Raw genomic sequence first — 15,476 nt, forward strand, 5'->3', positions numbered from 1 at the left:
GGGGCACATGCCTACTATAGCAGCTAAGTGGGAGGCTAAGATCAGGAATATCAAGGTTCCAGGCCAGCCTGGGCAAAAAAAAAAAGGTTTGTAAGACCCTATCTTTACAGGAGAAAGCTGTATGTGGTGTCACGTACCTGTCACCCCAGCTACTGCAGGAAATATAAAATAGGAGGATAGAGGTCCAGGCCAGCTGGGCAAAAGTGAGACCATATTCCTAATAACCAGAGGAAAAAGGGCTGAGGCATGGCTCCAGTGGTAGAGCACTTGCCTAGCAAGTGTGCAGCCTGAGTTCAAACCCCAGTACTGCCAAAAAACCCCCTCTAATTTGTTATTTTAGAGATAACAGGAACATTTCTCACTGCTGAAAAATAAAAGCTATCAAACAAAGTAAAATGTTAAAATGCTTTATGTACTTTAATACAGTTAGTAAAAAATTTGATATATTGGGATTAAATTTGGTAAATGCCAGGTTGAAATAAATATTTAATGTCAAAATTTTGAACTTTGACTGTTGCTGCTGTTACCACAGGATAGAATCTAAGAAATCACTCTTCTATGATGTATCACTTTTCAACTAAAAAAATGAATTCAGTATAAGTTATAGTTACCTTTAGTAAGTATGGGATATGACAGTGGGGATTCAGCAAAGAATCTAAAATGAGCTTCTTACTGAAATAGGTTCCTTCCTTAATGTCTTGCTTCACCAACAAAACTGACCTGAATTATTTTGGAAGCATTTTAGCATTTGAATTTGGTACAACCTTTGGATGATAGTGAAGATACTCTATTGCCTACCCTCAGAGTCTGAGAAAGCAATTTGCAGGTCTGTTCAACTGTGTGCTGTCAACAAAACCCAATTCCATACACTTTGCTGGCAGAGTGGCTCAAGTGATAGAGCGCCTGCCTAGCAAGCATGAGGCCCTGAGTTCAAACCCTGGTACCACCAGAAAAAAAACACACACTTTAGAGGAAGACTAGATTCTACAGTTATTACACCAGAACTCACAGTCATAAAACAACATTTAAATATTTCACATGAGCCTATCAGGTGTGCTAGACAGGCTCAATGTAGAACGTGATGTATCATCAGGCCTTGAAGAGATTTCTTAAAATAAATTTTAAGCCTCAGCATATATGATAATTTAACTAAGTAATTATTGGATAAATTATTATACACTCTCTCAGTTTCCTATTATCACAAGGTTACCAGGCTCTTTGGGATTCTGAACTGTATGCATAAATTAAGTACATAATAGACTAGATGGCTTTTAGAGAGGCTAATTCTGAGTAAGCCCTTTAAATATGAGAGACAATGCCCATCTGTTTCAGTTTGCTTTAGTGAAATACATCAAAGCAGTAATGGGGCAAAAAAAGATGAAGAGTTAAATGCTGAAGTGTTGACTCTTGAAAGAGTTATTGAAAGAGGTAAATGACATCAGTCTCATAGTTCTTTTTCCACACTTCTCATTTTCTGAGTTTTCAGTGATTCTTCAGTTTTGCTGGCATTCCTGAGGTACTGCGTGAGTGTGTGTGTGAGTATGACTCTGTATGAGTGCATGTGTGTGTTGGAGAAAATGTGTTATACTCCATAGTTTCCAAATCAGAAAGCCACCAAGAAATGTGTAAAGTTCAAAACTCTCCACAGTGTTTATATGTGTCCACCTACTGGGATTTTCACAGAATGATCTGAATTACTGTGGGCAATAAAATAAGATATCTAAATGCCTCAATCTGTAAGCCCTAATGTAGTTTTTTTCCGGGAGTAGGGAGCTGGTTTGTTTTTTGGTTTTGTTTTGTTTATTTTGTTTGGAGACAGAATCTTCCTATGCAGTTCAGGCTGGCCTCAGACTCCCAATCTTCCTGCCTCAGCCCGTGAGTGCTGGGATTACAGGCATGAACACCATGCCTGATCCTAATGTAGCTTTTAATAACCTAAATGGATCCACTTAATTTACTCAATAAAAGCAGCAAAATCTCTCTTGAAAACCAAACTACATGAGTGATTTTTGAAATTTTAAATTTTCTTCCTGAACCATTTCAAAGGAACTGTCTTAGTGACTGATATCTATTCCAGACTCAGTTCTTTGGAGTAAATCCAACAACTTGGTTGTTAGCATGTTAATGTTAAGGAGGGGGAAATCTGGTGTTGAATCTGGATGTTCAGATCCAGTCAGAGGCCAGGTTTGCTGGCTTGTGTGACTTATCACCCATCTCTAGCTCACACAGGGGACTGGCAATATTGTCAATCCATGCAACCTTTTTAGACAGCAATGTGCCAATTTTCTAGCAAAATTCATGCTGTCCATACTACCTGACGCTGCTGTGACTTTAACAGAGATATTCACAGAGGTACCAATAGATGGACTGAGAAGCCGCATCTGTATTCACAGACACACCCAAACAAGAGTATAATAGCAAAACAGACAAAAAAACAAAACAAAAAAAAAACCCAAGGGTCTATCAGTGTAGATTTGGCTAAAACAATCAGGATACCTTCCTACAATGGAGTATTGAGAAGCTAAGAAGAACATGGTAAGATCTCCAAGAGTGATTTAAAAAGTATCCTAAAATATATTTCATAAGTAAACCAAAGTGAAAATCTCTGATTTTGTACTTTTGTAAATAAAAGAAAGATGTTTAGATATGTGCATATTTGTGTAAGCTTTTTTTTTTTCTGGAAAATACATAAGGAAACTTGTTCCACTGTAGAAAGGAATTTGTGGAGGCTGAAAAACCACTGTTAATGATATTTTGACGTTTCAAAAGCGCATCCCCTACCCCTCTCCTGGTATCAATCTGAGGAAATCGAATGGGTTGCTGAGCATCCCCAGAGTCTTTTACCCCTCAGACCAGAGGGGTACCATCACGTGATAGCTAGTGCTGCATTTAGTCTGGGGAGCTCTATAATAAACAGAAGCCCCCACTCCAGCCACCCACCATTTTGGAAAGGTTTCCTTTCTCCATAGTCTTGCGGAAGTCTCACGGCCAGTTTTGCCTGGGTTTCCTCAGGGTCCTTCTCTGGAACGCACCCTTTTCAGGTGCTGGGTTCTCATTTCACCATCAGACAGGAATGATTCTCAACCCCAATTATTCAACTCTGTAGCTAACTTACTACCAGACACAGGTTGTTTGATTCTAAATGAAAATCTACAAAAAGGTCTAAGGACTTAACTGTAGGCAGTAACCTGACTATACCAAATGCCAGACACTTTTAGATAAATCTCTCCCCAAGATTGCCCACCCACCAGCAAGGACAAGTTGGACAAACAAGCCAGCAAACAGAACAAGCAGGCGCTGTGGGGCGCGTTCTCAGCGTGGCCCCACAGGCTCGCTGATGGTCAGGAGCACTCATGGCGCGCGCACCCCAAGCAAGCATCTCCTCGCCTCTGCACGTCCTAGTTGGTAGCCAGGTGCTGCCTGCCAGGAAACCTCTGGCCGCCCCCAGGCCCGACTCAGGAGCCCGTCCTGCCCACCAATCGCCCGGGGTACCTTAAACGAGTCATCCATGCTGTCGCCCACGCCCTGGTAGTTAACGCCCTGGGGCTCCTTCTTCTCCGCTGGGCGCAGCATCTTCCTCAGGCTGCGCTTCATTGACCCCACCTGGACGGCACCTGGTGCAGCTGCTTCCCACGCGCGAGCACCTGGGGCGAGAGCGCTTGGTGAGCGGGCGTGGCCGCCTGGCCCCGCGCCCTCCCGCCTGGTGCTGGTCCCCGCTCTGCGCTGTGCGGGGGAGAACTTTGGCCAGGATGGCTCAGGCTGGGCTTCTTGTAGTGCCCAGAGCAGGCGGGGCGCAGGGAGAGGCAGAAACGCAGCCCTCGCTTGCGCACCGGCCCAGCGCTCGCCTCTCTGGAGCACAGCGCGACTGCTGGAGTCAGGGTGGATCCAGAGAGACTGTTAGAGTAAAAACACCAGGGCCCAACCGTGGGGCGTGGGAGAAGGAAAGGCATGGGGCGGAAAGATGGGGAGGGAGGCCGAATATAACTGGATACATTGGGAAAGTTTTTAGGATTTTTTTTTTTTCCCCCGAAGTGAAACTCCTAGATCTGTCTTGCCCACGTCCACTTCCTTTTGGGGACCTCTTGGATTTGGAAATCAGGTTTTTAGCAAAACCTCTTCTTCGAGGCGTTTGGGAGAAGTTACATCCTAGAAAGTTTAGGACTAAATTAAGTCCCTTTGAATCTCAGGTCCTATGACCTGTGGATAGCAATATTAATCCACCTCATGCTTTAGTGTTTAAGAACGGTTAAAAATAAAAATGAGAGGTTAAACATAAGCCACTATTGACTGGTGTAGCTTATTTGCTCTTGGCTTTGTTTGAGAGACTTATCTTCTTGGGCCCGTGTGTCATTGACTGGTCAACAACATAGGTGTAAATTGTGTACAATGGAAGGTGTTCCTGCTGAATTGAAGAGGCAAGTTCCATACTTAGATACAGACAAGCGAGTCTCTCAAATTGCTGCCACTCTGTTTAGGCCACATGGGTAGAAAGCAAGAAAATTGCTTTCCAAAGCAGAACTTTGCTTCCACTGTCTTTTGTTTTGACAAGCGATTCTCCCTTAAGGCTCCAGAGTGTTAGATTCACACCCAACTCTCCCCCTCCCACCCCCAAACCTAACCCAAGACCCATATGAAGCCAGGACCTGGATACAGCTGCTGCTCAATAAAGTTTCAAAAAATACTTAAACAGTATTACAACATATAGAAATATTGATAAAATTTTCTCACACCTCATTACCAAAAAATTGAAGGTTTGTGGATTGTCTGACCTCACCACCACATTGGGCTGAATTTAGGAGAAAGTAAAGCGTTCATGACAATATTGAGGAGGCACGGAAAAGTCTCCCAAAAGTCTCCCAAGTTGCCATCATTTTCAAACCTGGGGTGGAATTTGGATATTGATATTGAATTTATTGAACTTAGCACCAACCATCAGTCCAGATGTGTGGATTGCTGAAAGATTGATGAAGAATGCAGATGTTCAATTTCACAACCTGCTCAGGTTTTCCACCAGTATTTATGTTCACGAAGTACAGACCAGGGATCGGCAGTACACCTTGCTATGATTTAGCTGACATAGGTAATGCATCTGGAAAAACCAATAAAGGCGAGAATCAGAAGGATGAGTAGAGTAACTCATTGAGCCCCTGCTCTCTTCTGGCATGTTATGTACACTTGGTCCGCTTTGTTTTTAATGGAAATATCTCACAGGAATATTAAGACCTTTTGCTTGTTATTATGAATTACTGTGATCTATTGCTTTTCTCTCAATACTTAGCTGACAAGGATTACTAAGGACAAAAAGGAATGAAGTGGAATCTCATAGAGGTTGATATGGAAGCTGGGACAGAGAACATATCATGGTAGCAAACACCAGATGGCTGTGACAGGCCTGGGAGAGGGATGTGCTGAGAGCAGGGACACTGGAGGCCAACATCTCTCCTATGTACTTGGTGTCAGCTATCCACGCAAAATCTCTACAAAATGAAGCATTCTTACTTCTGCCCTCAGTTTACATGTTTATACCCTCAATACATCCATACATCCATACATACACGAATGCACAAAACATCTACCAAAGCATATATTCTTTCTAGCTTGCCTTCTGCTTCAACACTGAAAAATATAGATAATTGGTATTACAGATCTGCATTTGTGCCTGCTTATGAAAACAGAGAGATTGACATGTTAATTAATTTTTCCTTTTAGCTTTTGCTGGTCTTGTCCATTTTAAGCATTTTTCAGCAATGTCTTCCTAAGACCTCTTAGGAATTCCATTAACTGTTTTCCTATTAATTGTTACGTTATTTCCTATCTAGCAAAAGCATCTCTTGCATAAGCAGAACTTCCTTTACTGCAAATTACTGGATTTAAGATACGTACTGAAGACGGGAAGAAGTATTTAGCCATTCACAATTAGGAGCTCATTTCCTTTGACTCTTAATTATTGATGAATAGTAATAAAGTGCAATATGTAATGCCAGTTGTAATTTCAAAATGATCATAGTTATTAGGGAAAATAATCTTCACAGAAATTTCCAGAGGCAAATTTTATTATCAAATTATGTTTTGATATTAGGCCAGGGCCTTATTCAAAACAAGGAAAATAATAAAAATGATTTACTTAAATTCTCAGGGAAAATATAGCTATATGCATATATCAATTTGATAATTTTTAACCAGCACTTATCTTTATTTGGTTCCTTAAATTAAACAAAAAAAAATCAAATTTACCTGTTAATATTTATATTTTAGGTCATAAATACAAAAATATTTTATTAGTACCTGTAACAAGACAAAACTATTTAACTTATGTGCCTTAACTCAATAATTTAACAAAAGAGGGCCCAATAAACTTACTGAGTAAAACAACATTTGTATTGCATCTTTTTCTAGAACATAAACGTGACCCATGTTATGTGTACAGTTTGAAGGTTTTGGAAAATGTATACAATTACATAACTATCTCTATAGGCCAGCTTTAGAATACTTCCATCAATATAAAAAGTTCCCTTAGAACCAAAGGTAGTCAGTCCCCTGTCCCACCAGTAGCCCTAAACAGCCTTTGATCTGTCTCTCTAACACAGTTCTGTCTCTATCATTTAGCCTTTTCTAGAAATTTCAGATGCACAGAGTGGTTTCAGTCTTTTACATCTGGCATCTTTGCTTAATATAATGCACTTGAGTTCATCCATGCTTTTTTATTGCTTAGTAGTATTCTATAGTGTGGATATACCTTATTTTCTTAATCTATTTACCAGTTAGTTGATAGACATTTGGATTATTTCTAGTTTTGATCTATTATAAATAATGCTGCTATGAACATTTTTGTACAACATATATTTTCTTTTCTCTTGGTTCAATACCTAATAGTATAATTGCCTATATGCATGATAAGTAGGTGTTTAGTTTTGCATGAAACTACCAAATTGTTTTCCAAAATGGCTGTGCCATCCATGCCTCCTAGCACTCCACAAGGATTCCAGGTACTCCATAGCATCATCAAATTTAGTATTGCAATTTTTATTAGTCATTCCAGTGGTACACAGTGGTATCTCACTGTGGGCTTAATTAGCATTTCCCTAATGGCTACTGATATTGTCCATGTTAGCTTACAGTTATTAGCCTTTCATGTTTGCTTGATTAAATGCTTTTTCTTCTTTTTGAATTGTAATGTTTTCTTACAATTAGATGTAAGAGTTCTTTATGCTAGATGTGTCTTTTATCAGAGAATTCGAATATATTTTTTTCAGAATCTGTGCCTTTTTCATTTTCTTGATGATGTCTTCTGAAAATCAAAAATTTTAGATTTTGTTTAAAGTCTAATTTGTCAACTTTGTTGGTTGTGCTTTGGATGTCACATGTAGAAATTTTTGCCTATGCCAAGATGACAAAGATTCTCTTCAATGTTCTCTTCTAGAAGTTTGTAGTTTTAGTTCTTACATAGATTGATTTTGACTTAGCTTTTATGTGTGATGTGAAGTAAAGAGCTAAGTTCATTTTATTGCATATGTTTAGACAATTGTTGCCATTTGTTTCAAAAAATGCTATGCCCACCTAGAATTGCTCTGAAATCATTAGCAAAATAAGTAGATCATGAATATAAGAGCTTATTTCTAGACTCCCTATTCAACTCCATTGGCCAATGGGCCTACATTTAAGCCAATATCACACAGTCGTGATTTTGTAGATTCATAGTAAATATTGAAATCAAATGGTATAAGTCCTCCAAATTTTTCTTCATTTCCATATTGCTTTGACTTTTCTAGGTTCTTTGCACTTCTATGTAAATTTTAGAAACAGCCTGTCAAGTCTATGAAAAAGACTGCTAGAATTTTCATAGTAATTGCATTGAGTCTATACCTCAATTTAATGATAAAAGCCATTTCAAAATATTGAGTCTTCTGATCTATAAGCATGGAATTTTCCCCATTTATACGTATGTATATATATACATATATATATAATACATATATATACATATATATATGAATTATTCATGGAAAACTAAAAACCACTGCCGACAGAATTTTATTATATATATATATATAATTTATATAAATAAATAATTATATAATATATATAATTTATATATAAATTATATATATTTATATATATATATAAATTCTGTTGGCAGTGGTTTTTAGTTTTCCATGAATAGTTCATGAATATTTTTGTTTAATGTATTCCTACTTAATTTATTACTAGTTCTTAGCTATTTGAATGGAATTTTTCTCACTTTCATTTATACATAGTATATTGTTACTATTGAGAAATACAATTAAATTTCATATTGGTCTTCTAAGATATTACTAATATTGCTTATCAATTCTGGTAGTCATTTTTAGATTCCTTAGACATTTATGCACATAAGATAGTGTTTGGTGATCATAAAAACAGCCTTCTTCTTCCTTTGCCAGCTGTATGCCTTTAACTTATTTTTTATTTTCCAGCCTTAATGCAGCAGCTAGAAGTTCCAGCACATTTTAAAAAACAGAATTAGGGAAAGGCAATATGGCCTGCACCTATAATCTTAGCTACTTGGGTAACAGAGATTGGAAGGTTCATAGTTTGAGGCTAGGCTGGGCCAGAAAAGTTCACAAGACCCCCATCTCAACCAATAAATGCTGGGCTGGTGGCATGCACCTGTCATCCCAGTTTCACTAAAAACATAAATAGGAGGATTGTAGTCCAGGAGGGTCCTGCATATAAACTCAAGACCCTATTTGAAAAATAACAAAACTAAATAGGATAGGAGACATGTCTCAAGTGATAGAACACCTGCCTGGCAAGACCCTGAGTTCAAACTCAATACCACCAGAAAAAGAGAAGAAAATTCCATTGATAAACAATTCCTAAGCTTTAAATTGTATACTGTACATCCTCCTTCCCAATGTGTCCATGCTATAAAGTCTACCTCCCTTTTGGTCACTCTGTTATCAGATCGATTGTCTTGTTTTCGAGTGCTTGTGTTTGAGTAACCCTTGTTTTACTCAGTAATGGCTCCAAAGCACCAGAGTGGTGATTTTGATAGCTAGCATACAGCAACAAGAAGCTGGAAAAGTGCTTCCTTTAGATGAAAAGAAGAAAGTTCTTGACTTAGTAAAAGGCAAAAATTGTATGCCGAGGTTGCCAAGTGTTATTGTAGCAGTGATTCTTCTGTCCATGAAATTGTGAAGAAGGAAAAAGAAATCTGTGCTGGTGCACTTGAAATATGAAAGGTAAGGCCGTAGTGCATAATAAGTGCTTAATCAAGCTGAAAAAGCAATGAATTATAGGATTCATTACTACCCATACTGTCAAGTGACCACTGAGGGTGGGGGCTATATGTCTTTTTAAAATGTGTGATAGCATTCACCAGTGGAGCCCTTTGCTTTCTTTCTGGGACGATATCTAATTATTAATACAATTTTCTTATCTTTTATAGAATGACTTGATTTCTTATTTTTTGCCTTACTAAAATGTATTACTTTGGCAATATGTATTGTTTGAGAAAATTTATCTATATCACCTAAGTTGTGTATTTGTTGACATAAAGATTTCTTTTTATAAAATTCCCTCACAATCCTCTTAATTCTTATAATGTCTATAACAATTTCTGAACTTTCATTTCTATTTTTTAATTTGTGTCATCTCTTTTCTAACAATCGATATTATTCAAAGAATCAAAGGTTGAATTTATCAATTCTCTCTATTGCTTTCCTTCTTCTGGTTTCATTGTTTTCAATGTTTTTCTCTCTGACTTTTCTTTCTAATTATTTATATTTCACTTGCTCTTTTTCTACCACATTGATATAAAGCATTAAGTTATTAGTTGTTCATCTTTGTTTTTTCTAATGAAGGCATTTAAAACAAATTATGAACTTGGGTGTGACTTGGTGGCATAGCACCTTCCTAGAATGCCTGAGGCCCTGGGTTCAATTCCCACAATGCTAAGCGTTGTATTAACCACAACCCATAAATTTTGATTTGTTGTGTTTTTGTTTGAAGTTTCGGAAGTGTGTTGTTTAATTTCCAAATTTATGGGACTTCCCCAAATTTCTTTCTGTTGTTGATTTCTAATTCAATCTCGTTATATTCAGAGAACATATTTTGTATGATTTCAGTCCACATAAATTTAAACATGGACTTATCAAATTTGTTTTATGACTAGCACATGGTCTATTATGGAGATTACAAAATTTATATACTTGAAAAAAATGTGCATTCTGCTGTTGTTTGGTAATGTTTCTGAAAATGTTATGAGGTTCAGTTGGTTGATAGGATTGTTCAACTTTTCTATAATTTAAATCATTTTCTGTTACTTAGCAGCCAGTTACTAAGAGGAGTACTAAATTTCTGATCATAATTGTTAAAATGTCTGTTTTTCCCTCAGTTCTGTCAATATACCCTTCCTTGAGATGGTCCTATGTTCTTAAGTGGATGCATATTTAAAATTGCTATATTTCTGTTGTATTTTTCATTTTGTCATTATGAAATTTCATTTTTGCCTTTGGTAATATTTTTTGCTTTAAGCATTTTGTCTCATTTAGCCACCCTAACTCTTCCATTTACATAGCATATCTTTTCCATCTTTTACTATTTGTGTCTTTGAAGTGTTTTCTTATAAAAAGCATGTACGTGATTCTGCTCTTTTATCCAGCTTAACAGTCTTTTCCTTTTTACCAGTGTTTATCCATTGAGTTCTGTTTATGCTGATACTACCATCTTGGTACTTGTTTTCTATGTCTCATGTCTTTCTCTGTTTTCTTTACTGCCTTCTTCTGTATTCAATAATTCTTTTACTGTACCATTTTAAGTCATTAGTAGGTTTAAACTATTTTAAAATTATTTCATAGTGTATAGTTACAATAATCATCTTTAATTTATTATAATCAACATCAGTTTAGTATTTATTTAATTCCAGTAAACTTGGCAACCTGGCTGAAGCCTACTTCCATTTCCCCTGCCCTTTTATGGATTTATTGTCATATATTACATTTACATACAATATTACATCTGTGTATGTTATATGCTTCAAAGTACTGTGATACTTTAAACAATTTCAGATTTGAAGAAATAAAGCAAGAGAAGAGAATACACAGACACACATTTAGTCTTTTATTTCTGTCTACATCTTACCACATCTTCATTTCTTATAAATCTGAGTTATTTTCTGGTGTCATTTCCTTCCATTCTGATGGACTTCTTTTAGAATTTCCTGAAAAGGCAAGTCTGCTTGAAAAAAATATATCAAAGGATACATTCTGCAGGATGTAGACATTTTATTTGGTAGGTGTTTTTGTTTGTTTGCATGGTTTGGTTTTCTAGCACTCTGAATGATACTCCACTACCTCTGGCCTCCACCGTCTCTGATGAAAAGGTTTTTTTTTTTTATGATAGCTTTTCTTTTACTCTTTCGAGATTTTTCTTCCTCTTTGTCTTCTAGTGACACGTTTAGTCGTTGACCTCTTTGCATTTATTTTGCTTAGGGTTCACTAGATTCTCGAATTTGTAGATTAATACTTTTAATCAAATTTAGAAAATTTTCAGCCATTGTTTCTTCAATTTATTTTTCTTCCCCTTTCTTTTCTTTCCTTTTTGGGACTTCTGTAATATGTCTGTCAGTAAACTTAATGTTGTCCCCAAGTCTGTGAGGTTCAGTGAAGTTTTTTAAATATTTTTTCCTCTCTCCTTTAGAATAGATAACTCTTGCTGCTCTATCTTTAAGTTCACTGATTCTTCTTCCATCTCAAATCTGCTTTTGACTCTATTAGTGGATTTCTCACTTCAATTACTATCTTTCCAAATCTATAGACCTACAGTGCCAGTTTGATCCTCTTTTGTTTTACTTCTTTTTCTCTATAATATTTGCTAGTTACTTTGTCATTGTTATCTTATTTTCTTTAATCCTTTGGAATTATTTTCTTCAATCTTTTAACATACTTATATTAGTTTGTTTGAAATATTTAACTGCCAAATCTAACATCTATACCCAAATAGAATCTTGTTTTCTTCTTCCTGAATGTGAGCTATGCTTTCTTGCTTTTTTGCTTGTTTGTCTCACAACTTTTTGTTTGAAACTAGCTATTTTAGATGATAGTTTGCAGCAACTCTAAATTCTGATTTTAGAGAGGCTTGGGGGTTAAATTCCTGAAATTAAACTAGAATCCATCTTACATGTAATTTGTGGTTGCTACTGTTTCTTCCCAGATTTTTTTTGCAATTTTAATTTTTATCCTAGATTTCTAACATCACTACCCATTTGGATGTGGATTTCTTAAGTAAAATCAGTGCTTTCTTTTCTCAATATTTCCCCCAAGTAACTCTTCGTTTATAGCTAAGTATATATATTATAATCCCAGAGATGAAAGTTGACAGATTTCTACAAATGAACTCAGGTATATTTTATTCTTACAACAATTTGAATTTTATTTCAATCTTGAATTTCACCAGGCTATAAAATTGTCCAATAATATTTTGAAACATTAGAAGAACATTAAATGAGGTATTTTAGTGCTGAATACTTGACTACATTTTCTAATTTTGTATGTTCATTTTCTACTTAGATGCCCTCTATGTTTTCTTGAGTCAAGTTCAGCAATTTATCATTTCCTTGGAAATAATTCTTCCCATACATACTTTAAAAATGAATTGGGATTCATAATATTCTAACAAATTTCTAAATCTTCCCTATAACTGCAGCCCCCTCTCTTGCTTCTAATGTTTATTTATGATGCTAAATTTTGTTTACTCATTTTTGATTTTTCAGACATTGCCTATTCTCTTAAAAAATCGAGATTTGGTTTTAGTAATGATGTTCTCTATTTTTTGTTGCTTCTGTACTTTGCTTTTGTACTGATCATTTAATTTCTATTTCATGTACAATTTGGGGGAATTTGTTAATATATTTATTTAGCCTCTTTATATTATTATATGTACTTAAAGTAATAATATATTCTTTGGTAATCATTTCACTTATATCTAGGAGTGTTGAAAAATAGTGCTTTTGAAATTTATTTCTTTATTTCTTACTAGTTCTAATATTTGTGTTCTTTCTATTTTAATGAAAATTATTAAAAAGAGTGTTTTAACTTCAATGCTGGGATTTTTAAAAGTATTCCTTGTTAGTTTTTAATTTTGTTACTAGAGTTCAATTAGTACATCTTTATTTTTTAAAATTTTTTGCATCCTGTGGACAAATATATGGCAAAGTTCCATTTAAAAGAGTATTTTCAATGAAAAGTTTTATATGAGTCCATCAGATAAACCTTGACAATTGTTCTTCACATCTTCTGCATCCATACTGTTGTTTGCCTGATATGAAAACGTCCATGTGAAGGGATTTCAAAGTGATGGTGGGCTTGACAGTTTAATCACATGTGTCATCTGTTTTCCACTTATGCATTTCTAATCTCTGTTTTCAAATAATACAAGTTTATGACAATAGAGGTAAATTTATATTTTCATGGATTATAATTTTACCAATGTGTAATATATCTTTGTCGTCTTTAATGCTTTTTCTTATTGAATTTCATTTTACCTGGGATTAATATTGCCATACTCTTTCTCCTCATGTATTTTTTCTTTTAATTTTATTTTCTCATTTTTACATTTACTTATATGTGTACACATTATTTGTGTCACCTCCCCTCCCCCACCTCCAGACAGAACCTGTTCCACCCTCTTGCTCTCCCATTATGTTGAAGAAAAAACATAAAAGAAAATAAGAGAAACATGGTGTTTTTTCTGGTTTGAGATACAGATAGCTATACAGGAAGATCCTATGTGTTGTTTCCATGTACGTGTGTATTACAACCCAAACTGGCTCATCTCTATCAGTCCTCTTCACTACTTCCTTGTCCCCTTCCCCTAGTGGCCTCTGCCAGTTTAAGATTACTACATTTGCTCCTATACAGTAAGCACTTCAAACACATTCAAGTTTTTGGTTTTCTTCCCTTTCTCTATTCCTCCTGTGTGCAATCTCCCCTTGGTGTGTGACCCATGTCCAATAATACTACTGCATTTGTTTTGGGTCTATAATCCGCATATGAGAAAGAACATGAGATTTTTGGCCTTCTGAGCTGGTTAACTTCGATAAGATGATATTCTCCAGTTCCATTCATTTACTTGTGAGAGACAAAATTTCATTCTGTTGTGTGTAAATACCAAGTTTTCTTAATCCATTCATCGGTACTGGGGCATCTTGGCTGTTTCCATAGCTTGGCTATTGTGAATAGTGCTGCTATATACATGGGTGTGCAGGTGCCTCTGGAGTAACTTGAGTCACATTCCTTCAGATATATCCCTAAGAGTGGGATTGCTGGATCATATGGAAGATCTATTTTTAGTGTTTTAACATGCCTCCATATTGTTTTCCGTAGCAGTTATACTAGCTTTCCCACCAGCAGTGTATGAGGGTTTCTTCTTCGGTGCATGCTTACCAACATTTATTGTTGTTTGTGTTCCTGATGTTAGCCATTCTAACAGGAGTGAGGTAGAATATTAATGTGGTTTTGATTGGTATTTCCTTTATGGCCAGGGATGGTGAGCACTTTTTCATGTGTTTTTTAGCCACCAGGACTTCTTACTTTGAAAACGTTCTGTTTAGTTCAGTTGCCCATTTCTTTATTGGGTCATTGATTTTGGGGAAGTTTAGTTTTTTGAGCTCCCTGTATATTCTGGTTATCAGTTCCTTGTCTGATATATGGCTAGCAAAGATTTTCTGCCATTCTATGGGTGGTCTCTTCAGTTTAGAGACCATTTCTTTTGTTGTGCAGAAGTCTTTTAATTTCATGTGGTCCCATTCATCAATTCTTTCTCTTAGTTACTGAGCCGCTTGAGTTCTACTGAGGAAGTCCTTACCTATACCTATTGCTTCCAGTGTATTCCCTGCTCTTTCTGTCCTAACTTCAAGGTTTCAGGTCTGATATTAAGGTCCTTAATCAACTTTGAGTTGATGCTAGTCCAGGGTGACAGGCATGGATCTAGTTTCAGTTTTCTGCAGGCAGATAGCCACTTTTCCCAGCAACATCTGTGAAGAGGCTATCTTTTCTCCATTATATAGTTTTGGCACTTTTGTTGAAGATTAGGTGAGCACAGTTGCATGGATTCATATCCCAGTCCTCTATTCTGTTCCACTGGTCTTCATATCTATTTTTGTACCATGCTGTTTTTATTATAATAGCTCTATAGTATAGTTTGTAGTCTATATTGGCTAACATAGAGGTGATACCTAAAATGTTACTCAGTATTGCCTTGACTATTCGCAGTCTTTTATGTTTCCAAATGAACTTTAGGATTATTTTTCAATCTCTGTGGTGAATGTCATTGGGATTGTGATGGGAATTGCATTGAAAAAATATAGATTGTTTTTGGTAGTATAGTCATTTTTACTATGTTGATTCTACCAATCCATGAGTGTGGGAGATCTTCCACCTTCTATAGTCATCTTCAGTATTTTTTTTCAATGGTTTGTAGTTCTCTTTGTAGAAATC

The 15,476-nt window shown here is 36.0% G+C and overlaps 1 protein-coding gene across 1 annotated transcript in view; it reads right to left on the reverse strand.

Annotated features, from left to right (window-relative positions):
• The window catches only part of Trpa1 (transient receptor potential cation channel subfamily A member 1), a 48,413-nt gene extending 44,541 nt beyond the window's left edge, over positions 1–3,872 (reverse strand). Inside the window, 1 exon segment of the mRNA XM_020155086.2 lies at positions 3,493–3,872. Within this exon segment, the coding sequence (XP_020010675.2) occupies positions 3,493–3,594 (102 nt within the window). The 5' untranslated portion in view covers positions 3,595–3,872.
• Positions 3,873–15,476: the final 11,604 nt, after the last annotated feature.

Source organism: Castor canadensis, chromosome 3, assembly GCF_047511655.1.
Source record: "Castor canadensis chromosome 3, mCasCan1.hap1v2, whole genome shotgun sequence".
NCBI classification, from domain to species: Eukaryota; Metazoa; Chordata; class Mammalia; order Rodentia; family Castoridae; genus Castor; species Castor canadensis.